This window comes from Gopherus evgoodei, chromosome 1, assembly GCF_007399415.2.
Source record: "Gopherus evgoodei ecotype Sinaloan lineage chromosome 1, rGopEvg1_v1.p, whole genome shotgun sequence".
NCBI lineage: Eukaryota > Metazoa > Chordata > Testudines > Testudinidae > Gopherus > Gopherus evgoodei.
In genome coordinates this window covers 253,123,345-253,150,099 of record NC_044322.1, presented here as the reverse complement: position 1 = coordinate 253,150,099, position 26,755 = coordinate 253,123,345, and the positions used below count along the sequence as shown (strand labels likewise).

Genomic DNA, 26,755 nt, shown 5'->3' with positions numbered 1-26,755 from the left:
CAGATGCATATCCCTCTTTGTACCTCCTGTTCAGGTTTGTAGTAAAAGGTCAAAGGCAAGTCTCCTAGTGATGGAGAAAGGGGAAAGACCAAGAAGGTGACAAATCAGTGACAAATGGGACTGAGAGAAGGGAGAATTTAGAAAGTTGCACGTTCAGCTAACCTGTGTGTCTAACTTTAGCAATTATCTAAAGTGGTCATCTGCAACACAGTACCATCAGGACCTTCTGTGATGTTCCCCTGGTGATATCTGGACCGGAGATCTGCTAGGTCACTCCAATCCTTGACTCTGGGAGCCAGCCTTACACTGCTCTGCTGTGAGAACCTCCACTCCTGGGCTGTTCACGCACAGCTTCTGGCATGTAAGCTGCTCCTTGGACTGTGCAGTTGAATGACACAAGCCAATATCTCCAGTCCCAGACACAACCCTAGGAACCTCCATCTTGCAGTGTCCAGTTATGCCTGCTGGATGCTGCAAGCTTATATGAGTTCATCAGTTTAACACAGAAATTGATATGCACCAGGCTTGTTATCCCAAGGCGAGTCTCTGACAAGCTTCAAACCAAACAAATTTATTAACGAAAAAGATAGATTTTAAGTGATTATAAGTCGAAGCATAATAAGTCAGATTTAGTCAAATAAAAGAAAAGCTAAATGCATTCTAAGCTGATCTTAACACTTTCAGTGCCCTTACAAACTAAGATGCTTTTCACCACAGGCTGGCTGGTTGCCCTTCAGCCAGACTCTCCCCTTTGATCAGCGCTTCAGTTGCTTGGTGCTGATGTCTGTAGATGGAGGTGGAAGAGAGAGGAAGAGCATGGCAAACATCTCTCCCTTTTATCATGTTCTTTCTTCCCTCTTGGCTTTGCCCCCCCTCTTCAGAGTCAGGTGAGCATTACTTCATCATAGTCCCTACTGACCAAAGGAAGTGGGGAGTGACTCACTCCAGAGTCCAAAAGATCCTTTGTTGCTGCCTAGGCCAGTGTCCTTTGTTCCTCTGAGGCTGGGCTGAGTTTGTCCCATACATGCCCTGATGAGGTGTGAACTGCCCCTCTGATCTTGGAGAGTTCTGCCTGGGCCTATTTTAAGCCATGAGGACACATTTTCAGCCTCATAACTATATATATGAAATTATAACCTATAACATTACTATAACAACAATGCTCCGTGCATCATGAGCCTTCCAGAGACACCCGACATGACAAACTTTGCATTGGATACCGCACAGTCATTTTATAAGGATGAACATGGGGATACAGGGTGTTCCCACGAGGTACAGACTGTCACACCTTCCCTCTGTGTTCTAGAGCAGCCTCTCTCAAACTGGGGGTTCTGACGCAAAAGAGGGTAAAAGGCTATTGTAGAGTGGTCGCGAGAGTAGCGGCGGCTGACCAGGCACCCAGTTCTGAAGGCTGTGTCACTGCCAGCAGCAGCACAGAAGTAAGGATAGCAAAGCCATACCATGCCACCATTCTGCACTGCTACTGGTGACAGGCTCTGCCTTCAGAGTTGGGCAGCCAGAGGGCTGTACCCCTGTTCCCCCTCCAACTTCTCCTGGCAGTGTCCTCTATTTGGGAACTTGAAATGTGATAACCCTGGAGGGGGTAGGGGGAAGTCATCACAGCCTGAAATATTTTCAAAGATGGGCCCAGCAAAAAAAGTTTGAGAACCCTCGTTCTAGAGCACATCCCATTCGCGGTCTAGTTTACGCCTCTGGAATGCCAAATGATGCTGAACAGGCTACTGACAACTGCCCTCACAAGAGACCCTATACTGTAAATAAAAAGAAACAAGGCACAATACAGCCTCATTACACAAGACTGGGATGTGAACTAACAAAGTGTTTGATTAAAGTTACAAATGTGTTTTCCCCTTTTTCGTAACCATGTCATGGAGCTGCCCTTTGGTTTCTTTGGAACCAGCTAGGAGCAGTTCCACAGAATGAGATCTCAGATATGTGCCAAATCATACAACTAATAGTGCTTTGTGCTGACAAAGCACCTGTGTGTGGGTCTCAAAGCACTTCTGAGACATCTGTTCTGGAATGCAGGTCTCAGTTAAGCACACATCTTGGTTGTCCAGGCCCTGATTATATCAGGCTCCTGTTGGGCCCTGGAAGGTGTTCTCTGTGCATAGGGATTGACAGTAAGGGTGAATGTGTAATACAATAACATCCACACATAAAACTGGGTTGTTAGTGAGCAGTGAGCCAAGGGCCTTTCTCCTCTCCCACTATGCCTTGCTAGAAGGAGTTGTTGTGTGGCTAAGGAACTTAACCCAATTCCTGTCTGTCTTGCCAACAGTTACCAGTACTTGAAGCTGACAGGGAATTTTGAGCGCTCTGCAGGGCTGCAGGCTGGGATCGACCTGGTGAAGGTGAGTGCCTGGCTGCTGTGGAGCCTGAGCTACAGAAAGATCTGTAGTCTCTATACAGCATAGACACTGGGTACTCATGCACCACCTGTCATACTGAAACCTTGGTCGTTCAGTGTGGCCAGGGTCAGTGCAAGTGTCCTGTTCATGCTGCTTTGACAGTGTGCCTCAATCATGACCTGGAGAGGCCACGTTGACGAGATCAGTTTCTGTGGCCCATTCAGTTCTTAACCCCCCTGTGACTATACTAATTGTCGTGACTTCCTTTTGTGATGTGAACACTGCCTGCAAGGAACTAGACTGTAGCAACAACATATTTCACACAAGTGACTGAACAGCCATTGCATGGCAACAACTTTACCAACCTGAAGCTGGATTTGGATTTGTGACCTAGAGGTGAAAGGCTGTTTTAATTCATTCCTAACCCCCACCACTTGGTCATCCTAGACAGGCATGTTTTAATCCAGTCTGTATTTTCCAAATGAGAAAGCACCGTCCCCCAGGCAGACTCCCCAGTGAAGCTCTGAGTGAGATGCGGGAACAGATCACATCAAAGCATGTTTGATCATGCTGCCACAGTACAGGGTTAAGATCTGAGAGGAGGTTTTTGGGCCCTATGTGAGCTGAGGGTGTGCTGTTTGTGGCACGAGAGCCATGGGCCCAAGTAAGGCAGGATCTCAGGGCTTGATGGTGGTGATGGTGGGGCAGAGACTAGGGGCTTGATCCTTATTTACACAAGGGCCCCTTTACACTTCTCTGTCAGCATAGAGGGGCCTTAAAGTGGGTGTGCGTTATATGTCAGAGCAGTGTGAAGGGACCCTATTGTGAAAGAGGATGAGACCCTATGGATCTTGGACAGCTATGGGGCAACAATTGCTGGCTGATGGTTGGCTTTTGCCTACCTGGGCTGTGAGAGAGGTGGGCATTGTAGTCTTTGTGTATAACTAGGATCATTCAGCAGGACTGGGTTGGAAAATTGCCCTAGTTCAACAGTTTTAATAACAGGTAAAAGCTGTATAGTCCAGATCGTCAAAAGTGAGTGTAGGATACTGTGGCTGATAGCAGTGTCAGCGAGGTGGTGCCCGCACACCCACCATGGATAAACTGTGGTGCCAGGTCTGTGGCAGTGGATGAAATCTCCTTATGACTGATATCTGTGTGATTGGTTCCAGGATCCACATAGTATCATCTTCCTGTGTGATCTCCACATCCACTTCCCAGCTGGGGTCATCGACTCGATTCGGAAGCACTGCGTAGAGGGCAAGATGGCCTTTGCACCCATAGTTATGAGGTTGCAGTGTGGCGCATCTCCACAATGGCCTGAGGGTAAGAGGCCAGGACTCTATGGATATTTTCTTTCGCTATTATCGGGGTCCTCCAAAATCTTGACCTTCTGGGTATTATCAGGGCCACTAAGAGAGTTACTAGATGTAGGACTGGGTTTAACTGAGCTAAAATCTCAATGCCAGGTGCCCAGGGGATTGTTACTGTGCATTGTGTCGGAGTGTTAAGCAAGCAGAGCCGAATAATGCATGTGAGTGGTGTATTGATGCAGGATGCGTGAAGATTATGCTGGACACCATTTAGGGTCTTTTTATACACTTGGCTTCCTCAAGAAAATCCCTCCTCTCTCTCAGCTTCTCTCCCCTCACTCCAGCTCCTTGTCTGCTCTCTTCTTTTCTTTCTGCTGTGGCCATAACTGTTCCCAGACTCATCTCCACTGGGCCCACGACTGACCCAAAGAGGACTGATGCAAGGGCCACCAAAGCCACTGCCTTAGAGCGTCTCACTTTGGTCTGAGCTCATTTGTCTGTTTTCAGTGGGCATAGATCATCCCTGCTGAGAAAAGCTGAGAGACAGCAGGCTCTGGGTCAGGGGGCAGCACAGCTGTGTAGGTGTGCACAGTGCAACACTGCTGTTAGGTACAGAGGGCCATCCAAGAAGGGAGTGTGGGACTTCCTATGATTCTCTCAAAATCAGAGCAAAATTCCAGTTTCAGTATTAATACCCAAGGGACAGGGACAGACCCTCAATGTTGGGATAATACAGGTGAATTAGAAAGTATGTTGCTTTCACATGAGAGATGAGGGCATCTGTCAGAGCTGAAAGGAACATGTGCTATCTAGCCACTTTTAGAACTTGTTCTTGGGGTGTCCTAAACATTAACACCTTGGTGCTGGGTGTTAGATTTGTTGTGACTAGAGGTGCTGGGATTAGTTTGTGTGTCCCTCCCAGTTCTTTGGCTCAGTTATTGTCCCAGGGAAGTGTGGTTGTTTGTCTCTGTGGAAGCAGGAAACACCAGGGCTAGGAATCTCCTGCTTCATTCAATAGTGGTTTAGGGTGCAAGCGTGGTTGATGACTTTTGGTTTTGTCCGCAGGCTATTGGGAGGTGAATGGATTTGGTCTCCTAGGCATATACAAGTCTGACCTGGATCAGATTGGAGGGATGAACACCAAAGAGTTCCGGGATCGCTGGGGAGGAGAAGACTGGGAACTCGTGGACAGGTGAGTGGAGATGTTCCACCAGCTCTGCCCATGCTGCAGTTCAGTAGAGCAGTCCCCCTTGATTCTGAGGTGGTAGGGACGGAGAGAGAAGTGAGCTGGGATTCCTGCTGAAGTAGAGCAGTAAGAAATGAAGGTGACAAAGGTCACAGTGTGCATTCCCTGTCAGTGGGCAACTCCCTGAGCATGTCCCCTTGAGCAACGCATTGGTTGTTAGAGCTGAGGGGGTTTCTATAACCAGAATGCCTTATCATAGCCACTGACATAGGAAAGGAGAGAGCTATCTCCAGAATCCTGGTACCTTCCTGCCACACCCTTGGCAGGCATTGGGTAGATCAGACACATACAGATGCTCCCAGTGCATATTTTCGACCCCTTCCTGATCTTTGAACTGTGCTTAGTACAATGGGGCCCTGATCTCAGCTAGGGCCTCTAGGCTCCATAATAACACACATAATAAATGCCCAGCAAGGCAACTATTTGGAGTAAGGTCATCCAGGGCTATGGGATGCAGTTACATTTTTTGAAAAGTTTGTGATATGAGGTATCCCTTTCCCTCACCCCTTCGTGCCAGAGAGCTCTTTTGCATGCTGTACAAGTTCTAGATCTCAGCAGCCCTTGGTTGTAGGCCATAGCAATCTTTTGGGCCATTATATTAGTGCAATGGTTTGGTATGCGACACTGTACAGAGGCGACTTTCACATCACCCTAGCCACCCCTCCTGCCAACCCTTCCTTGTAGTGTCTTACTGAACTAATCTCCTCTTGAATTTCCTCCTCTTCCTTCCCCCCACAGGATCATGCAGGCTGGCCTGGAAGTGGAACGACTGTCCCTGAGAAACTTCTTTCATCGATTTCACTCCAAGCGGGGCATGTGGAACCGACAACAGCTGAGGACACTGTAATGTTCGGCCACAAAGCTGCCTGGCAGAGCCAGCTCCCCTTATATCAGCGCATGCACCTCGTCTAGGCATGTAGCCGAGAGTACACACTCCTCCTCTCTCCAGAGTCATCCTAGGAGATCAGACTTACAGGTGCTTGTGAAAAGGGATGATCAGTATATAGGAGTGGGAACTTATCTTTGGCACTCGTGAGCCGTTGGGTCTCAGACATGGGGATCGGTGACTTGCTCTGTATTTGGGGGAACCTTAGACAAGCGAAGGACTGGTTACCCCTGACACTGATGCACCTAGAGCCCCTGACGGATGGTACGATAGAAGTGGTGGCAAGCTGTCTGGAGTGTCTTGCATGGTGCAAATTTAAGAAAAGGAACAAATCCCCATTACAACCAGAATGGATTATTTACAATAAAGCTGCTGCTTCTTTTGATACTTGAAAAACTCTGACACCCATGTCTTTGGACAGGGGACCAAAGGAACTTCTCTGAACTGTGTTGTGTCCTCATCCCCATGTACCAGCCCAGCCCAGCCCAGAAAAGTCTGAGATGCTGGTAGGCACTCTAGGCTGCCAGTGCTTAGCCCTATTTGCCACCCTTTCATCAAAATCACTGGGAAAATCTACACTCCTGTTCAACAAACCATGGGCTGTATCTGGGGACTCAAACACTTCTCCCTCATGAGAGACCTCATTTGCCTGCAGCTGGCTGGGGCTAATGTTAAGAACCCACTTTGGTTAGTTGTTTCCTGCCTGAGGCTCATGCTGGGTACTTGGAGAGGACAGGTGAGGCCATCTCAGTAGGAACTGGGAAGCCATATCGACAGCTGTAGCCAAGTCAGACAAGGGTGTGCCCCAGCAATTGCTGGGAACTCATAACAGGGGGAAATGGAATATTTGATTGTCTGAAATAATGTATCTTTGTCAGTGAGAAGGAGAATTTTTCTGCTTCTCAGACCTGGTCTATAACACAGCATCTGGGGGTTAATTTAATAAGTTATGATTTCAGGGTTGTTTTCCATGGTAGATTCTATGTGTGTGAAGAACTGCTTGTTTGCATAGTGGAAGAACAGGAGCAGTTCACAATGTTGCACTTGTGGAAGGACCAGATGAGCCTTGTGCTGGCACTGGTGAGATGGATTTAGGACCTGGGGCTTGCACTGGTGACAGGACCATGGAAGTTTGGTGACTGCACTGATGAAAGGAGTTTGCTTTGGTGAAAGGAGTATAGAGGGGACCTTGTTCAAACTCTGCCAAAACCTAGGGTGGAATCTTGCCCCCACCAAAGTTAATGGTAAAACTCCTGTAGGGTTAAGATTTCACCCCTAATGACTGGGGTATGGTCCTTTCTCATAATTCAAGGTGTGCAGAGATCCACAGCTTGGCTGGTATGGGCTAAGTCAGTGCTCCACCAACCATCAACCTCCAGGTTTGGGGAGGGCATGCAATGCAGAGTGGAGCAATGGTGAAAAATGTACAAGGGGCTACTGGTCTTTTAATCCATTAAATATATGTAGGACTGTAGCCATCTGGGATCTAAGAAGATGCAGTATCAAACGCACTGCAAATCACAACAGTCTTTGTAACTAGGGAAGGTACTTTTCATATTTAGAGACTGAGAAATAACGTGAAAACGATTTTTGGAGGGGAAAAGAGGTGATAGATGAAAACTCTCTGTTTTTAGAAGTTTAATAATGTGGCAGTTGATTGTTTCTGACTGGAATAGTTGATATGCATCTTTAGTGCATGTCCTATCGGGTTGCTTTATTCAGGGGCTTGTGCACATACTTGCAGGGCATAACAAATCTCTGATACTTGCAAACCCTCTTTCCAAACTCTGGATTCCTTGGGATGGCAAGTCTCATAGCATATCTGAACTGGCTCTGTAAAGAAATTCATGTGGAATGGGGACTGGCTGGCCTAGAAGATAAGCAGTGGGATCCAATGAATTAGAAATATTGCTTAGCACTTTCAAAGAAGAGTGTCATTTTACCAATGGGGAAAGTGAAGCATGAAGGGTCAGAGACTGCCCGTAGGGCTCACAGTAATAGAGCTGGGCATATCAAAAGGGATACACTGTCGGTAGACAGATACTGAGCTAGATGGACCTTTGGTCTGACCCGGTACGGCCTTTCTTATGTTCTTATGTACAATCCTTGCTCCATTAATATCAATGGCAAAACTCTCATTGACTTCAGTGGGATTAGGATTTCACCCGGGGTCTTCTGGTGCTCACTCAGCTACGCTCCTTCCTTTGTGCCTTTCAGTGAGATTGGTAATGATCAAAACTGTTTACTTCCTTAAGGGCTTTTTGATTGTCTATGTGAAATAGGTGGTTGAGTCTCAGTCCTATTCCCAGAGGGCAATTATGCACACACAAAAGCCACCATCACAATTGGCATTAGTTGGCAGCCTCAGCAGAGAATCCTCAGAGGAAATTCTCCATGGAGACTGAACCTGCCTGTCAGCCCTTGAAATAGTCAGTAGAGGTCTGGGTTGAGACTGCCACTTGTTGTGGGGAAAGAGAGGAGTACCTGCTGCAGGGCTGTCAGGCCAGCATGAAATGCATACGAAAAAGTCAAGGGTTTAACCCCAAGGATGCTTCTTCTCCCCCACCTGCCCTAATCAAAATCAAGAACAGAGTGGAAGCTGAGACTCAGATTCTAGCTTATGTCACTCTGGTTTACGCACTGATGGGATTTGGGTGGGTCATGGGGTTCTCCTCTATCAGAAAGGAGACATGTCTCAGGAATGGCAGCTCCCCAGAGATCACAAAAGGGCTACGGGGAGCCTGGCTTTACCAAAGTGGGGAAGTGGGCTTCTCCATAAACTCAATCTCATTTCCATTGGCATTATTTGAAGGCATCCGACCCTTTCCACTGCCTTGTGAACTCCATGATGTTTCTCAATCCAACAAAGGGGTTGGGATAGAATGGGTTTTATCATGAAAGAATCTGTTGTGTGAACATGATGTGACTGTTTTGTCATTGTCTTTAATGTTTCCCTCATGTGAATGTCTTGCCTTCTCTCATTGCTTGTAAATGTCTGAAATGTTATCCAGACACCAATGCCTGGTGTTTTAATTCTGTACTGTACCTCTGAATTCCACACCTTAAAATGGCTTTGTGCCTTTAAGATGATTCTCAGGCCTCCCCTCTGTTAGGAGGGGGGATAGGCTGGCACCCCAAGGGGTTTATAAATACAGTTTCTTCCTACAAAAGCTCACTTATGTCTGTGTGTGTTCCTCAGACATCTGCCAACAACACTCTTAAGTGATTAAAGGTCAAATATTCCTCTCTTTGTCTCACCCAGCAAAAGACAAAGGTAATACATGGGATATAGATCACTCTGTACCCCAGCAGGGGTGCTTCAGAGACCAGCACAAAAAGGGGAGATTCAGGGGTCAGATCATGATCGTTTTTTCCCCCACTCAAGCAATTGGGGCTGCAGGGAATGGGACAGGAGGACGTAGAGGAGCTTCTCTCCTATTAATCAGGGATGCATCACAGGAAGTGGAACAGAACATTGAGACAGGCTAGTTTTCTACCCCAAGCAGGAAGGAGCACTATAGGGAATGTGACAGAGTCATAATGATAAACCAATCTCTGCCTCGGCTGGCAGGGGCCATCTCATGGAGTAAGATGCAGGAAGGAACACAGAGCTTAGCCCAGCCTCTGTTAGAGACAGTGGACAAACATTAGATCAGTTCTTTCATAGACGTTGTTTATTTAAAAGGTTGGTTTAAAAAAAACAAACAACCACCTCCCTGCTGCCTATAGGAGTGCAAGCAGGTCAGAACAGAGCTGAGGTCTGATACATAGAAGTGAGAAGGCAGCCAGGAGTGCCAGTGCTTCTGACTCCATGATCAAGAGGTGATAAAGGGCAGACCACCTCTGCCCACTGTGTGCTGGTCTCCTGCTGTGTCATGTTCAGTAATGGGAAGTAGTCGCCACACAAATATGCCTCACATGCAGCACTACATGACTTGGCATCTCTGTGAGAGAGAAGGCCATCCAAGTTTACTCTTCCTCCTCTGCTGAGTCATTTGTTTGACATTCAGCCATTACTGCTCAGCCCCTGGCTCTGTGGAGCAGGCTGTGGCCAGGAGGGAGTGGGTGGATTGGCACCTGAGAAAAGGATATGAAGCTTGTCACCTTTGCCTAAACCCAGTCAGGTCAGTAGTAGTTGAAAGCCATGACCTGATAGTTCCTTGGTGGCCTGTCTGAAATACCCTCACACTCTAGCTGCTAGTGGGGAAATATCGACCTCATAAATCCTCACTGCTGCACCTGTTAGCAACTTCTTGGCTGCCTCCATAGAGAGTCCAAGGAGTGAAATAAGCACAGAGAGCAAACAACCCTCTAACTTTTAGAGATAGTGCCTCTAGCACATAGATGAGGCAGCTTTAGTTACCCCTGGGCAAAATAACCACAGGTGGATGACGACAAAGTAATCATTAATATTATTGTGTGTATAATCTGAAGCAAGAAAATCTAAACAGTCTGTCACAGCTACTACTAAGAAATACCCACCATAGGGCTTTCACCTATAGAAGAACCCTCAGAAGGATCAGTAGGCAATATCCTATAAGACAAATTACTGGAGAGTTAGGAATGTAATGATGCCCCTGCATTTCTATAGTCAGCTAATTTGTGGGTGGAACACACTATAGAAATGTCATTTGCCCCTGTCTCCAGGATGAAGCTAATACCTCCGATTTAAATTGAAATGCAACAGAATAGATTTCTGGAAGGAGATCTGAAAAGTCAAACACACAGGAGGTTGTCTCAGCTTGTGGGAGGTAAACAGTGACACCAGCCAAATTCATGTCAGCAACGGCCATATTAGCAGTATCCACTATCTCTTAGAAGCTCTTCTGAGGAGAATATGTGAATATCATCATGCAATTGCCGTTGCCTTGCCTTTCCTATCCAGCTGTGATGGGAATGTACACGATGTCAACCTTAGGAATTTTGTATCGGTTTCCTGGATACATAGGATTTCACCCATATTGAAATCTGACTCTGAGTGAAAAATCATTTAATAAACAGGAAAAGATAGTACTCAAGTATCAAATAACTGACAAGTCAAAAATATCCAATTTTTGAGTGTAACACTAATAATACAAAAATCAGGCTGCCAGAAAGAACCTGCTAAATAGCTCAGTATGATCTGAAGAAACTTTTTTTTTTTTTTAATTATTGCTTTGAGGTTGTGTAAAACCACTTTCCAATACAGTAGAATTCTCATCAGGACTAGCAGGATAAAAATCATGTATTTAACAGCATACCTGTTACTGATAACCTTTAATTATAACACCAAAAAAAGGTTTAAACCCAGTTTGCTCTTGAACATGTATATGCTGTTTGTTTACTTTTTGCACCTCAGTTAATGTAGACAAGTGAAGCTAGACTGGTCTATTTCACTTTCTGTGTTTAGTAAGCTTCATTTTCTATTTCTCCTACAGTACCCCCATGTTATCCATAGAGGATTTCTAACAAGGTCCTTGTGATGGCATCTAAGCATAAGTATCTATTTGCTGTGGGGTTTAAGCTTCCTGCACTGCAGAGGAATGTTCAATGGTTTTCAAAAAACATCTCATTTGATTTTTTTTTTAAGCAACCTTGAAGAAAACATTTTTATTCCTATTAGTCATCATAACAGACTCACCCGCTCCTTTCCTCCCACAAAAACAACCCACCAACCAACCTATATTTGAGACATAAACTGTTCCATAGTGTTACTTTAAGTGTTGCCAGTTACAAAATATATGGCCAGGGTATGGTTAGTTTTGCTTATCAAATAAATATAACTCAGCCTGGAACTCAGCCCCCTGTAGAAAATTAGTTAATACTGAATATGAGAAGCACAGAATTAAAATCAGAGAAAAGTTTGTTGTTACCTATGCACAGGAGCATGTTTGGAAAGTGCTTTTTTGCAACTTTTTGTGAAGCTCTCTAGAAATCACTGTACAGCTTGCACTAGCGTTGAAAAAAATCAATGGAAATTTCATTCCTGCAAAGCTACACATGCTTTATACAAACAACCTGCATAAAATATTTTGCAAACAATTTTTAAAGAGTAATTCAGTTCTCTGTCTCCACTCAGCTGGTAGGATTCTGCTGAGTCAGTAAAAAAAAATTGAAAGAAGGGACCCTAAAGCTGGTGCCACATACACAACCTACAAGAAAAACAAAAGATGCAAGATAAGAATCTACTAGGTTCCTCAGGTCAGCAAGTATTTCATAGAAGATTCATAAGCAGGATCCCAGGACAGCTTTCCCTCTACTCTCTGCCTGTGTTACCTATCGCAATCCATTTCCCTCCGCCCCCACCCCCCATCTACAGGGCCATTCCAAGAAAGCATGCCACCATGGTAACGTTTTTTCATGCTATTTGCCCTAAGTAGTTTCTTTAATTGATACTGGATCCCCAGCTAGGGTGACTGCCTGTCCCTTATTTTAAGGGATGTCCTGTGACCATTTTAAACATTGAAGCTTATGATAATTGTATCGTAAACTTGAAGGCTGTAGAAACATACCCTTGAAAGAAAATACATGTTATGCTAAGGGAAATGGCGGTTTCCCTAAAATGTCCCTTAAAATAAAGCATTGTTCCTTAATTTTCATTTAGTTTTCCCTTATTTCCATCCAGCAACTGTGATCACCCTATCCCTGTCTCTTCTAGCACTGCATCATTCTAGTCCAGTAGGATGACTTCTGTGCTTGTAGTTAACATGCGCATAAGTGTTGCAGGATCAGAGCTTATGGTAGCATTTAGAGGCCTTATAATGCTATTTCATGCTTTTCAAGCTGAAGAATCTCAAAACATTCTATGAACCAGTCCTGACTGATTCCTATGGAAGTAAAACCCAGAGAGGGGAGTTAAAAATGTTGTATGGTTCCCTGTGTATTAATTTGTAGGGGTTGTTCTCTATCACACTCAAAGGGGAAGTAATTGCTGCCGCAATAAATATGGTGTTCAGCCTCTAAATTCCACAGATTTTGCAAGCTCCAAAGCCAGTGCCATCTTCATGGAAGCCTTGTGCCTCTGCACTGAATCCAGGATCCCACCTCCCTCTCCAATCCAAATTTCCATGGGACACTCCTGCTGGCCATTGCCCCAGAATCCTTGAGGGTTGGGTGACCAGATGTCCAATTTTTAAAGTGACAATACTGTATTTAAACCCTCCTGCAAGTGTCCCAGGACTCAGCTCACTAGCAGCCTGGCAAGCAGGCTCCTTCCTTCCCCAACTGCCTCTGGCTGGGCTGGCATCCTGGGAAAGCCCAAGACCCTTGTGCCTGGGGCACTGGTCAGGAGGAGACAACCCTGCAAGTGACAAAGCCCCACACAGCGCTGGCACAGGGAAGCCTCTCTGCCCCTTAGCTAAGCTCTGGAGCAGTGTGGGAGCAATTTTCAGCCTGTTTATGCCCCAAACCTGCAGGGTCCACAGCAGCCCCTGGGGCAGGGGCTTAGCACCCTCTTCACCTGCACCTCCCACCCCCACCCCGCCCTGGGCCCTGTCCCCAGGGAGCGTGGGGCTGCTCTGTCCCCTACGTACCCTCCCCTGCTGAGCCATCTCTCTGGCTTGGTTTGCTAAAGCCCCTGCAGTCAAGTTCCTTGGGCCCTGGTGCACAATGCATCCTTTGGGCTTAACCCCTTCCTGCCAACCCTGTAGTGCGGGGACAGGAGGCAGCTGGGTTATATCAGTGGCCAGCCTGGAGGTGTTAGCTGCCTTTCAACACTGTGCAGGCGGGAAAGGACAAGCTGCTTCCAGCCACACGTGTGGGGGTGGGGGGAAGAGAAGCTCTGCAAAGACAGACCAGGTCATGCCTCCTCCTCCTCCCATGCAGCTGGAAGCAGCTCCTGTCCCTTCCCTCTCGCACAGTGCTGAAAGGCTGCTGCTGGCCACATTCTGGTGTGAACCCTGGCAGAAATCTGGGGAGGGAAGGCATGTGACCCTGCATACCCTCTGCCCACGTGTTGCCATGGGAAGACAGAATGCTAGGCACCAGGAGAGGCAGGTCTGTCCCGGGGGCCCAGCCAGGCATGGAGGGCGGAGAGCACCAGGCAGGGAGGGTCAGGTCGGTCAGTCACACACACACACACACACACCCCGTATGAGAGAGGGGTGTGTGTGTGTATGTGTGTGTGACCTCTCCCTATGTGTGTGTGTGGGGCGGGGGATGTGGGAGGGGAGGTGTGTGTGTCACCCCTCCTCATGTGAGCTCTAAAGCCTTAAAGATAAGAAGGTAAATAAAAAGAATCCAACTAAACGGTATTTCTTTTTAACAGGGGCTCAGTCAACTTAATGTTAATTTGAATGTTTGTACAATTGATTGCCATTGAACTCACTTGAATACAAGTAATTTTACCAGGTGTCTCATATTCAGTATAGGCAAATATGGTCACCCTATTGGTGGGAACCATTAAGGCAAGAGCTACAAGCCATTAGCTCCCTGTCAGGCTTGAGAGCCCACTCTAAGGGCTTGTCTACATCAGAAAGTTGCAGCGCTGGTGAGGGAGTTACAGCGCTGCAACTTAGGAGGTGTACACATCTGCAGAGCACCACCAGCGCTGCAACTCCCTGTTTGCAGAGCTGGCCGTACTCCCGTTTTGTCTCTGGTGTAGAGGATCCAGCGCTGGTGATCCAGCGCTGGTAATCAAGTATAGACACTTACCAGCGCTTTTCTTGACCTCCATGGAATAAGCAGGTATCCCAGCATACCTGAGGAAGCCTCTGGTAATCAAGCTGGTCTCCTTCCCCGGCTTGCTCTCGCGTTCCCCGAACCCCGAGCAAGCAGGTCTCCTTCCCTGCGGTTTGCAGGGTGGTTCGGGGAACGCGAGAGCAAACCGCGGCGAAGCTGGTCTCCTTTCCCGGTTTGCTCTCGCGTTCCCCGAACCCCCCTTGAAGCCGCCCAACAGCGCTGCAGTGTGGCCACATCTAACACCACTTGCAGCGCTGGTTGCTGTAAGTGTGGCCACTCTGCAGCGCTGGCCCTATACAGCTGTACTAATACAGCTGTAACAACCAGCGCTGCAAAATTGTAGATGTAGACATGGCCTAATTTAAAGCTGTGATCCCTGGTTTGGATTTGATTTGGAAACCCAGCCATTTGTCTGGACTCCTAGTCACATGACTCTCATCCAGGAATAAAGGTCAAAAATCAGATTCTTAAAATGGCCACCACCACCACATAACAGTGACCATTTTGAAAAGCTCCCTCCCTACTGCCTCTCTTTCCTTCCACCACCCTTGCCAGCATTGGGCCCTCTTCTGATCTCTCCCACTGCCTGAATAGCTCTTGGGAACCAGGTGCTTTCCCACATACCTGCCACACCCTCCTTTCCACTGTCTGACTCCCCTCTCATAGTGCCTATCATGATCCAGTTTGGGATTTGTTATCCGCTGGACACCAACTGCTGCTACCAAATATCTGATGAATCCCATAAATGTGGACTCATGACATCCTTGCTTCAGAGACGGAGCAAGGAAATTCCTTTTCCTGAGAGATCGTGTCACACAGCCCAGGCTTCCCAAGGGACAACACTATGCACAAAAGGAGCCATGTGTGTATGTGTAGAGCTGTCCCCCGCCTTCCCTTCCACAACAGCATTGATGATTTCTGAGACCCTTTGACTGCCGAAGGAGTTGACCCTTCCAAAGGTGGGGTAGTAGTGGACCCTCATCCCTTCATTACCTGCTTCCCTTGCGCTCCAGGCCTCAGTAACGTCTCCTGGTAGGGTAGAGACCAGTCTTCTGCACGCCAAAGCCAGTGATGAAGATGTTGAGAATGACAGTGATAAAGATCAGAGCCGTGGCAGTGTTATTGAGCACGTTCAGGCGATGCTGCTTTGACACATCATTCAGGTTCAGCCGAGCTGAAACACAGCACAAAACAAAGAGAGAATTGAAAACTGGCTCAAAGCCTTATGGCCTAAAGCACGGTTTTTCAAACAAGGGTTGCCGTTCGTGTAGGAAAAGCTCCTGGCGGGCCAGGCTGGTGTGTTTACCTGCCCTGTCCACAGGTCCAGCCGAGCGTGGCTCCCACTGGCCGCGGATCGCTGCTCCAGGCCAATTGGAGCTGCGGGAAGTGGCGCGGGCCGAGGGACTTACTGGCCGCTGCTTCCAGCAGCTCCCATGGGCCTGGAGCAGCGAACCGCGGCCAGTGGGAGCCACGATCGGCCGGACCTGCGGACAGGGCAGGTAAACAAACCAGCCTGGCCCGCCAGGGGCTTTCCCTACGGCAACCCCTGTTTGAGAAACCCTGGCCTAAAGTAACCATGTCCTGGTCAGACTGCTGAATGCATGAGAGGTAGTGGCAGCAAGTTGTCCCAGGGATTGGAGCTGGGAGGATGATTTTATTAATACTATAGTAAGGGTTTGTGAGTGGGGGGCAAGGGGGAAGAACAGTGCAAGTTACCAAGAGGGGCCTTGTTTTCTGAAGCACACCCACAGCTCCTGATGACGTCAATCTGACAATCAGGCCCTATGTAAATAACAAGGGAGTTACCTTTGTCTATGGCCTTGTCTACACTACAAAGTTGCAGTGCTGGTGAGGGGGTTACAGCGCTGCAACTTAGGATGTGTACACACCTGCAGGGCATTACCAGCGCTGCAACTCCCTGTTTGCAGCGCTGGCCCTTACACCCGGTCGTGCCTCGGGTGTAGAGGATCCAGCGCTGGATCACCAGCGCTGGTCATCAGGTGTAGACACTCACCAGCGTTTTTGTTGACCTCCGTGGAATAAGCAGGTATCCCAGCATACCTGAGGAAGCCTCTCTGGTAATTAAGCAAACTCCACTGCCCTCTAAGCAGGTCTCCTTCCCCGCGGTGTGCTCTGGCGTTCCCCGACCCCCCCTCCAAGCAGGTCTCCTTCCCCGCGGTGTGCTCTGGCATTCCCCGACCCCCCCTCCAAGCAGGTCTCCTTCCCCGCGGTGTGCTCTGGCGTTCCCCGACCCCCCCTCCAAACAGGTCTCCTTCCCCGCGGTGTGCTCTGGCATTCCCCGACCCCCCCTCCAAGCAGGTATCCAGCCCCGCAGTGTGCTCTGGCGTTCCCCGACCCCCCCCCCCCCAAGCAGGTATCCAGCCCCGCAGTGTGCTCTGGCGTTCCCCGACTCCCCCCCTCCAAGCAGGTCTCCTTCCCCGCGGTTTGCTCTGGCGTTCTCCGACCTCCCCTCCAAGCAGGTCTCCTTCCCCGCGGTGTGCTCTGGCGTTCCCCGACCCCCCCTCCAAGCAGGTATCCAGCCCCGCGGTGTGCTCTGGCGTTCCCCGACCCCCCCTCCAAGCAGGTCTCCTTCCCTGCGGTGTGCAACAGCGCTGCAGCGTGGCCACATCTAAAACCACTTGTAGCGCTGGTTGCTGTAAGTGTGGCCACTCTGCAGCACTGGCCCTATACAGCTGTACTAATACAGCTGTAACAACCAGCGCTGCAAAATTGTAGATGTAGACATACCCTATAGTCCAGGCTCATGCTCCATTGTCATTCCTTACAGCGCCAAACAGGAACACACACAAGTGCTGACAATGATAGGCCTTTGTTTATCAGCTGAAGGAAGGCTCCAGGCCTGAAGGGGTCTGTAGAAACTTTTGCCAAGTAAGACTCTGTCTAAGCTAGAAACACTAGAGCAGCATAGCTGCCGCTGTGCTGCTGCAGTGCTGTAGTGTATACTCTTATTACAGGGACAGAAGGGGGTCTCCTGTTACTGTGGTAAATCTGCAAATTTTTCACACCCCTGAGTGACCTAGCTGGGTCAACCTAACTTTCTAGCATAGCCCAGCCCAGAGGTGCAGAGGAAGGGCTCTTGGTATCATGGGAGGAGGCAATGGGAGGCTTTTAGACACACGATAGAGGCACTGGTATGCTTGTCAATGAGGGTCAGGAAAGGTTTCCACAAGTGGTGAGGGCACTGGATGAGGTGGCAGTGGGAAGGGAAAGGTGCTTAGGGAGAGCTGGCTCCTCCAGCTCCTCCTTCAAAGTGGGTATGTGGAGAAGGGGGCCAGAGCAGGTATGGGAGGCCCTGGAGACACGTGTGCTGACAGAGCAGGCACCCTGTAGTGAGGCAGAGTGGCCTCCCTCTGAGCCTGAGGGGGAGGAATTGCCCCATGCCCGTGGTAAGCAAAGTCAAGACAACCCTGTCTCCTGTGCCGGCAGCAGGGGGCGGGACAAGATGGGCCCTTCAGCTCAGTTGCTGTACCTTGCTGCTGAACTCTGGACCAGGGACCGAGCTCTGCAGTGCCCTGCCCCTGGAGGAGACAGACTGTGGAGAGGAGTTGCTGGGACTGCCATCCTCCATTTACCCCGAGGAGCCTGAGGACCCATGGACTACGGAGCCACGCCAAGGATGGGTGGTAGGAAGTAGCCCAGGGGAACCAGACTTTAGTCCAGTTGTGTTGCCGGGAAATGAGTCAGCATGTTTTGGCGACTTCCCCGCTGACCAGGTGGCGGGATCACCGACACTGTTAGGGCCCTGGGGTGGGACCTGGTGGAGCAGTGTGAGCATGGGTATCCCTACCCCTTGCTGCTAAAACCACCTCTGGGGAGGTGGCCTACTAACTTAGGCTAGCAGGCCTGTGCCCTGTTTGTGGCATGTCCCAGCCAGGGGGCTGAAAGCCCCTAGACCAGTGATCCCCAAGCTTTTCAGGGTTACACCCCCCCTCTTGCCCCTGTTCGCAACCCCCCAGACCGGGAGCAGGGCCTGCAGCTTTGGGGGGTGGGGCATGGATGGGGTAAGGGGGCTGCAGCTGCAGCTGAGGGTGGGCTTGAGAGCAGGGATGTGGCCAGGGGCCAAGGCTGGGGCAGGAGCAGAGCCACAGCCAGCCTGCAGTGGGGGCTGGCAGCTGGGCCTGTGGCTGAATGTGGATCTGCGGCTGAGGCTGGAGACGGGGCCAGGCACAGGGACAGGAGTTGGTCCAGGGTTGGAGCAGAGCTGGTGGCGGGGAGGGGCTGGGTGGTGCTCCTTCCCTGCCCCCCAGGGGGGCTAGCCCGGGCCAGCTACGCTTTCTGAACGTTCCTCTGCACCGCTTAGGGGAGTGTGCCCCACAGTTTGGGGATCTCTGCCCTAGACTGTGACTGCTGTCTGCTCCAGCCTGGAGTCTGAAGCTAAAGCTAAAGACTGAGCTCAAGGGGTTAATTGCTGTCTACCCAAGCCAGGAGGCTTTGGTTAAGACTGCTCATTGTTCTGCCCTGCCCAGAAGGCCAGATCTACAGACAGTGTAAATTGTCTCTTGGACTACAGGGTCCCTGTTACTCTGCCCTGACCAGAGGGCCAGAGCCCTAGTCTGCTAATTGACTGCTTGTTGTTTGATGTTGTGAGACAGGGTGGCCTCTCTCTGAATCTGACAGGGAGGAGGACCACAGAACCGCTACAAACCACAGAACCGCTACAAGCCTTTGGGCACATATCTATGACCAGCTGAAACAACCCCAGTTAGCTCTTGTACACACAGCACAAGGACAGGTTTGGGATCAATTAAATGAGGGTTGGATAGAACTGCAGGTTGAATCATTCTGTTAGGCCACAAGCCAGGGACTGTATGGAGGAGGGCAGAGTGCAAGGATGTGGTGCAGGTCATGCTGGAGGAGTGCAACATGAAGGAGTGCAGTGTGGGGAGATGGCAGAAACAATTCCCCATTCCTAGTACAGGGGTGCAGTGATGGGAAAGCAGAGTGAAGGAGTGGTAAAGCTCAAGGCTAAGATGGAGAAGGAAGAAATGCATTTGCTGGTAGATTCTCTAATTTGAAGGAAAAATAATGTGGGTCTTTGCACCAGTCACCCCATTCCTCCTTCCATGACCCTGATTGCTGCTGACAGTGCAGGCAAACAGAAGGTCAGAAGATATCTTACCAATGATGATAAGAAGAATTCCAATCACCACCTGGAAGAAGAGAGAGATGCTGATAAGCGATATCAGGGTGGCATAATACTGGAATGAAACCCCCTGCTCCAGCACTGCTTTGAGTTGTGTAACATTGGCCATGAACAGCGCCACATCCAGCATGCTTTCTGCCACACTCTTCTTAGTTGCATAGTGGTTGATGTTGATTGGATTGTCCCTCCTTGAGCCAGGATTCCCCGCCTAGGTAGAAGGGAGAGTGAGAGTAAGATTTCTAAGCAGACTGGCCAGTCCATTCTGGCTTGAGTATTAGCCCCACCAAGGGGGTAAATCTAGAAAGCTTTCAGAAGGCACATTCCATGAAACTGACAGGCAGAAAATTTAAAAGAAACCCTTCTCCCCACGACCACAACTGGCCTGTGGATCTCATTGCTACAAGATAATTGGGGAGACCACAAATTTAGCAGGATTAAAAAAAGAACTGGACATATTTATGATTAATAAGAATAGCCAGTGTTAGTCATATGGCTTAACAAAATCCAGGAGTTATGAAAGAAAGTATATTTAACCCTCATTCTTCGAGGCACAAAGCAACCTTACATTAATGGGGGATTAGGGAGCAATATTCCCCCATGGACAAGGTACTCCAGGTCTGCCTACAGCAGGGTTCTTACACACTTTCCTCTGAAGCATCTGGTGCTGGCTGCTGTCAGAGACAGGATACCAGACTTGATGGACTATGGGTCTGATCCAATCTGGCAGTTCCTATGTTCCTACTCTTGAAACACTCCTCCGAACTGTCAGCTGTTTTAAAACACAGACACACAAGGTCTGTAGGTGTAGGTCAGCCTCTACAGGAAGCAGAAGAGGCATGGAGTGACGGGTACACTTGTAAATACCAGATACTAGCCAAGCTCAGTCAGAGAAGCTGGGACTTGCAGTCTGTGAGCTGCAGCTTGTAGTGAGCATGAAGGCAATTGTGGGATGATCCATTTTAGGGCTTGCTGGGCCACATTCAGCCTGCAGATTGCACCTTTGGCTACACCCACTTAATAAAGAGTACAGAGGAGAAGAGCCAGCTACTACTACATCCAATCAGCTAATTCCTCTCCCTTGCCTTTGTCAGCCATCCTGACTGAATTCTGAGTCCTGCAGCTTGTTTAGACTCATTGCCCTGACCCAAATGGCCACTGGGCCGGGAGAGTGTGAGAGACAAGCAGGGGGGAGAAGGAGATGATGATATTTAATTAAATATTCACTGGGAGTGTGGTGACATGGTAGCAAATCTCAAGTGAAGGAAAGAGCTAAGATCTTGAAGGATCGGAATATATCAGCAGAACGTGGTGGGGAGGGATAGCTCAGTGGTTTGAGCATTGGCCTGCTAAAGCCAGGGTTGCAAACTCAGCCCTTGAGGGGACCACTTGGGGATTTAGTTGGGGATTGGTCCTGCTTTGAGCAGGGGGTTGGATTAGATGATCTCCTGAAGTCCCTTCCAACCTCGATAATCTAACACCATAGCAGAGCAAAGGAAAGATATAACTAGTTGAAATGCGTAGCATGCTGGGCTGCAGTTCTGGAAAACGCAGGCTATTTCTCATCCATATCCACCAGAGCCTTTAGAAAGCTGGAAAATCAGCCACCTCATGATTTTCTGACTACATGGCCTTTACTGAACTCCCCATTTTGAGTTTATCATTTTATCTGAGCTTTTCCTCATAGGATCTCCCATTAGCTGTCCCTTTAAGTCTATGAGAGAGAACCAGCTGCAGCCTGAAGGTGATAATTTTAGCTCCCTGTGCTGTAAGCTGTTGATCCCTCTCTCCTGGCAGGAGAATACTCTTGTGACACTATAGGATATGTCTGTATCAAATTATGAGCTCTTTTTGAAGAGATGTTGACTACTAGGCTAACCTTGTCTGAGGGCAACCTATCATACTGGGCACAGCTCAGGAGAAGCGTTTAACACCTCATTGAAAAACTACACTAAGAGCCATCACACTGCAAGCTAGGGCCACTGATTTTGTTTGTCTCTCAATTATTGACCCACTCCCAGGAAGCAATGGTTTTTCTACATGAGCCCACATAGGGTGGGGACACAGACCTGACTGCTGGATCAGTAACTCTTGTTATGTCTAATGTTCTGTAACTCTCAAATGCTTTCAGATTAGACTGTGGTTAAGAAATTCCTTTGCTAAGCCCGTGTTCCTTGCTTTCCTGCCACTCTGTTTCCAGAGGGGTTACACTAGAAGCCCAGAGTGCCCACAGCCTAGGTGGAGCTTTGGGGAAGCATGTGTAAGTGAACGGGGAGCTCAGGAGAGACACTGCTTTCAAGGTCTAAGGCAGCTGGACAGTGGCATCCCATGTCCAAGGAAAGACGTCTGACAAGCAGTCGGAGCCTGGGGGGATGTCCTGGAGTCCCAGATCTAGAAACAGTGTGTCATAAACAGATAGTTAAGGGTTAATGTCTCTTTTACCTGTAAAGGGTTTAGAAGCTCAGTAAACCTGGCTGACACTTGACCAGAGGACCAATAAGGGGACAAGATACTTTCAAATCTTGGTGGAGGGAAGTCTTTGTTTGTGCTCTTTGTTTTGGGTGTTGTTCACTAAGACGTACATCCAGGCTCTCCAAATCTTTCTAAATCCGTCTCTCATGTTTCAAACTTGTAAGTAATTAGCCAGGCAAGGCGTGTTAGTCTTATTTTTGTTTCCTCAACTTGTAAATGTTTCTTTTTGCTGGAAGGATTTTACCTCTGTTTGCTGTAACTTTGCACCTAAAGCTAGGGGGGGTCCCTCTGGTCTATAGGAATCTGGTTACCCTGTAAAACATTTTCCATCCTGATTTTACAGAGATAGCTTTTAATTAAAGAAAGAAAAGGTAAAAAGTTTCTTTTTAAAAACCTGATTGCCTTTTCCTTGTTTTAAGATTCAAGGGGATTGGATCTGGACTCACCAGGGATTGGTAGGGGGAAAGGAGGGGGGTTGGTAAATTTCTCCTTGTTTTAAGATCCAAGGGGTTTGGATCTGTGTTCACCAGGGAATTGGTGAAGTCCCTCAAGGCAACCCAAGGAGGGGACGAAGTTTTGGGGGAACAGAAAGTGCTCCAGACCCTGGAATTCTGGGTAGTGGCAGTATACCAGAGCTAAGCTAGTAATTAGGCTTAGAAGTGTCCATGCAGGTCCCCACATCTGTACCCTAAAGTTCAGAGTGGGGAAAGAAACCTTGACACAGTGACTAGACACTACCTGTATCTAGTTGAGCTGGAATCATGTGGGACCCAGCGAGTGGGTCCACTCGCGACAACAAATTGGTGGCCATAGAGTGGAGTCCTGAGCCATAGAGTGGGATACTGAGCCAGAGTAAAGCAACTGTATTTTGTTCCATTTCTATGGTTCTCCTGTGGTTTTTTTCCCCATTCTCGAGGAGGCAGCACATCATCCCAGTGGGATAACACTAGGCATTGATAGCTTCTTTGTGTAATGATGAGTTAAGGATGTGAGAACAATGAAGCTAAGCAAACAAGACAGTGCTTCTGTCAGACAAAAGACTGGCACAAGTAGGCTTAGCCATCTGTTCCCAGTCACTTACCCAGAGACAAATAAAGCAAATTTTTTTTTCAAATTAAAACATTTCCTTTTTTAATCTGGTACTGACCCCTTTAGCTTGAGTGAGAAATCATAGAAATGTAAGGCTGGCAGGGACCTCAAGACATCAACTAGTCCAGCCCTCTGTGCTTATGCATGACCAAGTAAACCTAGAAGACCATCCCTGACAGGTACTTGTCTAACCAGTTCTTAAAAATCTCAGATGACAGGGATTCCACAACCTCCCTTGGATTCCAATGCCTAACTATCCTTACAGTTTGAAAGTTTTTTAATATCTTACCTAAAACACTCTGACTACAGATTAAGCCAGTTACTTCTTGTCCTACCTTCAGTGGACAAGGAGAACAGTTAATCACTGTCCTCCTTATAACAGCCCTTAACATATATGAAGACTTTTATCAGGCTCCTCCTCACTCTTTCCCCAAGACTAAACATGGCCAGTTTTTGTAACTTTTCCTTGGAAGTCAGGTTTCTAAACTTATTGTTTTTGTTGCTCTCCTCTAGACTTTCTCCAGTTTGTCCACATCTTTCTTAAAGTGTGGCACCCAGAACTGGACACAGTACTCTAGCTGAGACCCACCAGTGCTGAGTAGAGCAATTACTTCCTGAGTCTTACATACGACACTCCTATTAAACATCCGAGAACGATTTTAACCTTTTTTGCAATGGCATCGCATTATTGACTCATATTCAATTTGTGATTCACCATAACTCTAGGATCCTTTTTAACAGCACTACTGTGTAGACACTTATGCCCCATTTTGTATTTGTGCATTTAATTTTTTCTTCCTAAATGTCGCATGTTGCACTTGTCTATATTGAATTGCATCTTGTGGATTTCAGACTAGTCCTCCAATTTGTCAAGATGTAATCATGCATTTGGGGGTCATAACTGAGAATACCAAATTCAGGACAAAATAGGGCAGATACACCACTAAACTGGAGTGTATCATGATATATCACGAGATATACCATGCCAGCAACAAAAGTAAACTTCTGTTTCACCACACTGGCTAATAAGTCAGAAAATCAGTTTCCATAGGCATTCCAGTCCTTGTATCACCACCAAAAACATTGGATTTAAAGGTGAGTGGTTCTTTAAAACCAGTCTCACCAAACAAAAGGTTCTTCTGATCCCAAAGGACCAGCCACACACCCAGGTCACTATACATCTCAGATCTTACCCAAAAATCACACTGTTGCCAATCCTTTAGTATCTAAAATCTAAAGGTTCATTTATAAAAAGAAAAAAGAAAGGTGAGAGTTAAAGTTGGTTAAAGGAATCAAATACATCAAATAATTGCAAAGTTCTTGAATCAGGCTTGTAGCAGTGATGGAATAAACTGCAGGCTTAAGTCAAATCTCTGGTTGCTTCCAAATCATTGGAAGGTCCTCAGTCCCTTGGTTAGAATTAGTATAAGTCCAGAGGTCTGAGCAGGAAAGAGGCAAAATGGAGGTGTTTCCAAGGCCTTTATAGCTTTTGCCATGTAGAGGGAAACCCATTGTTTCAAACAAAGCCCTCAGCACAGCTGGTGAAAAATCACAGATGACAAGATGGTGTTTGGCATCACCTGGGCAAGTCACATGTCTATGCACAATTTTGCTTAGTCATAGCAGGAAACCATTACCTATACTTCAGATGGAATGTCCACAGGAAAGTCCATTTAGTGTAGATGGGCATCTCTCATGGTCAGTTGTGAGTTAAGTGTCCCTTGATGAGCCACTTAATTTGAATAGTCCCTTCAAGATGTGCAGGTGTTACTCCAGGAACAAACATTTGAAATCCAGGAACAGAGACAATACTCATAGCTTCAAGTACAAAAATGACACATGCATACAAATAGCATAATCATATTCAGCAAATCATACCGTTTCCATAAACACCTTACTTTACAACCTTTATACAAGATTTGTTGTAAATATATAACAGTGGTTGAAACAATGATCTACATGGTAATATTTTATCAGATAAAGTCACACAATTCTAATCCTATCTTCCAAAGTGCTTGCAACCCCTCCCAACTTGGTGTCATTCACAAACTTTATAAGCATACTCTCCACTCCATTATCCAAATTGTTAATTAAAGTAATGCATGGTACCGGACTCAGGACAGACCCCACACAGGACCTCACTAGATAATGTCCAGTTTGACAGTGAACCATTGATAATTACTCTTTGAATATGGCCTTTCAACCAATTTCCACCCACCCAGTAATTTCATCTAGACCACATTTCCCTAGTTTGCTTATGAGACTGTTATGTGAGACTGTCTCAAAAGCCTTTCTAAAATAAAGATATTGAATGGTTACTGTTCCCCTATCCACTAGGCCAGTAACCCTATCAAAGAAGGAAATTAGGTTGGTTTGAAATGGTATGTTCTTGATACATCCACGTTGGCAATTCATTATAACCCTATTATCTTTTAGGTGCTTCCAAATTGATTGTTTAATAAATTGTTCCAGTATCTTTCCAGGTATTGAAGTTAGGCTGACAGTTCTATAGTTCCCTGGGTCCTCTTTCATCTCCTTGTTTAAATGGATGTGACTAGCATGGTGCAGTATGAAAAGGTGATGAGCTGTATGTGTTTGGAATGGGCATAAAATACAAACAAGCAACTTTTTTCTGTCTCACTGGGACGAAAGACAGGGCTATATCTCTCATGAGTGCACACGCTCACTCACTGCCAAAGGTCTGGCTTGTCCAATCAGTGCTTCCTCTTCCGAGTCTGTGGTTCTTTTACCCCTTGCTTAGCTCTTGTCACTGCAGTGTAACCAAAATGTTCACACTGGATGCCAAAAGTTAGGCACCGATAGCTATCTTCAGGCAACTAAATAAATGACCTGATTGGTCAGCAGTGCTGAGCACCTCGAGCTCCCATGGACTTCAGCTGAGTTGCAGAAATTCAGTACTTTCAGGTTTTGGCCTTTGTAGAGGATTCTCCCCATTACAACAGTAATGCCAAACTTCCCTATAAACATTTGGATAGCAATGTTACATTTGCCCACAGGATAAAGACAGCCCTGAAGTGGCTTCAAGTTTGTCCCTTTACTCTGGGATTGCTGACAATATGAGCCTTATCAAAGCCAGCAGCCGCCTGATATAAAGCAAAGCCAAGTACACACAAGAGGGTTCACTGATGTATTTTATATGTTGACTTGAAAGAACTGAGCTCTTGTCCCATCTTGAAATTATTCACTCTCCTTTAGCATAGGAAATCTACTTTTCTCTCTCCATGTTGTCAGGGAAGAGTGCAATCAGACACCAGGCACTGTCCTGAAGCTGGGCTATATGTAATAATGTATAGCAATGACCAGTATGAGGCAAACCTCAACTGAAAATGCATCACAAAGATGGACAAGTATAATTATCCTTCTTTTACAGACAGGGAAACTGAGCCACAGAGACGTAAAGTCGTAGAGTTTAATGGTAGAGAGGAACACCAGATCACATAGTCTGATTTCCTGTATATCACAGGCCACTAGAGAGTTGCCAAACATCATAGAACAAGTTGAGCTGGAGAGAGAACCCAGGTCCTCTGTGTCCCTGTC

The 26,755-nt window shown here is 47.4% G+C and overlaps 2 protein-coding genes across 4 annotated transcripts in view; one reads left to right on the top strand and one right to left on the bottom strand.

Moving 5' to 3' along the window:
• The window catches only part of B4GALNT3 (beta-1,4-N-acetyl-galactosaminyltransferase 3), a 150,258-nt gene extending 141,286 nt beyond the window's left edge, over positions 1-8,972 (top strand). For both annotated transcript variants that reach the window (XM_030543092.1, XM_030543086.1), the window contains 4 exons: positions 2,303-2,375; positions 3,545-3,698; positions 4,751-4,877; positions 5,670-8,972. In XM_030543092.1, coding sequence (XP_030398952.1) covers positions 2,303-2,375; positions 3,545-3,698; positions 4,751-4,877; positions 5,670-5,778 — 463 coding nt within the window. In that variant the 3' untranslated portion in view covers positions 5,779-8,972. The remainder of the gene's footprint in view (positions 1-2,302; positions 2,376-3,544; positions 3,699-4,750; positions 4,878-5,669) is intronic.
• A 497-nt stretch (positions 8,973-9,469) lies between these two features.
• Positions 9,470-26,755, bottom strand: part of NINJ2 (ninjurin 2) — an 87,683-nt gene continuing 70,397 nt past the window's right edge. For both annotated transcript variants that reach the window (XM_030543080.1, XM_030543083.1), the window contains 3 exons: positions 19,616-19,847; positions 15,469-15,649; positions 9,470-11,948 (listed from right to left, as the gene is read on the bottom strand). In XM_030543080.1, the coding sequence (XP_030398940.1) occupies positions 15,492-15,649; positions 19,616-19,847 (390 nt within the window). In that variant the 3' untranslated portion in view covers positions 9,470-11,948; positions 15,469-15,491. The remainder of the gene's footprint in view (positions 11,949-15,468; positions 15,650-19,615; positions 19,848-26,755) is intronic.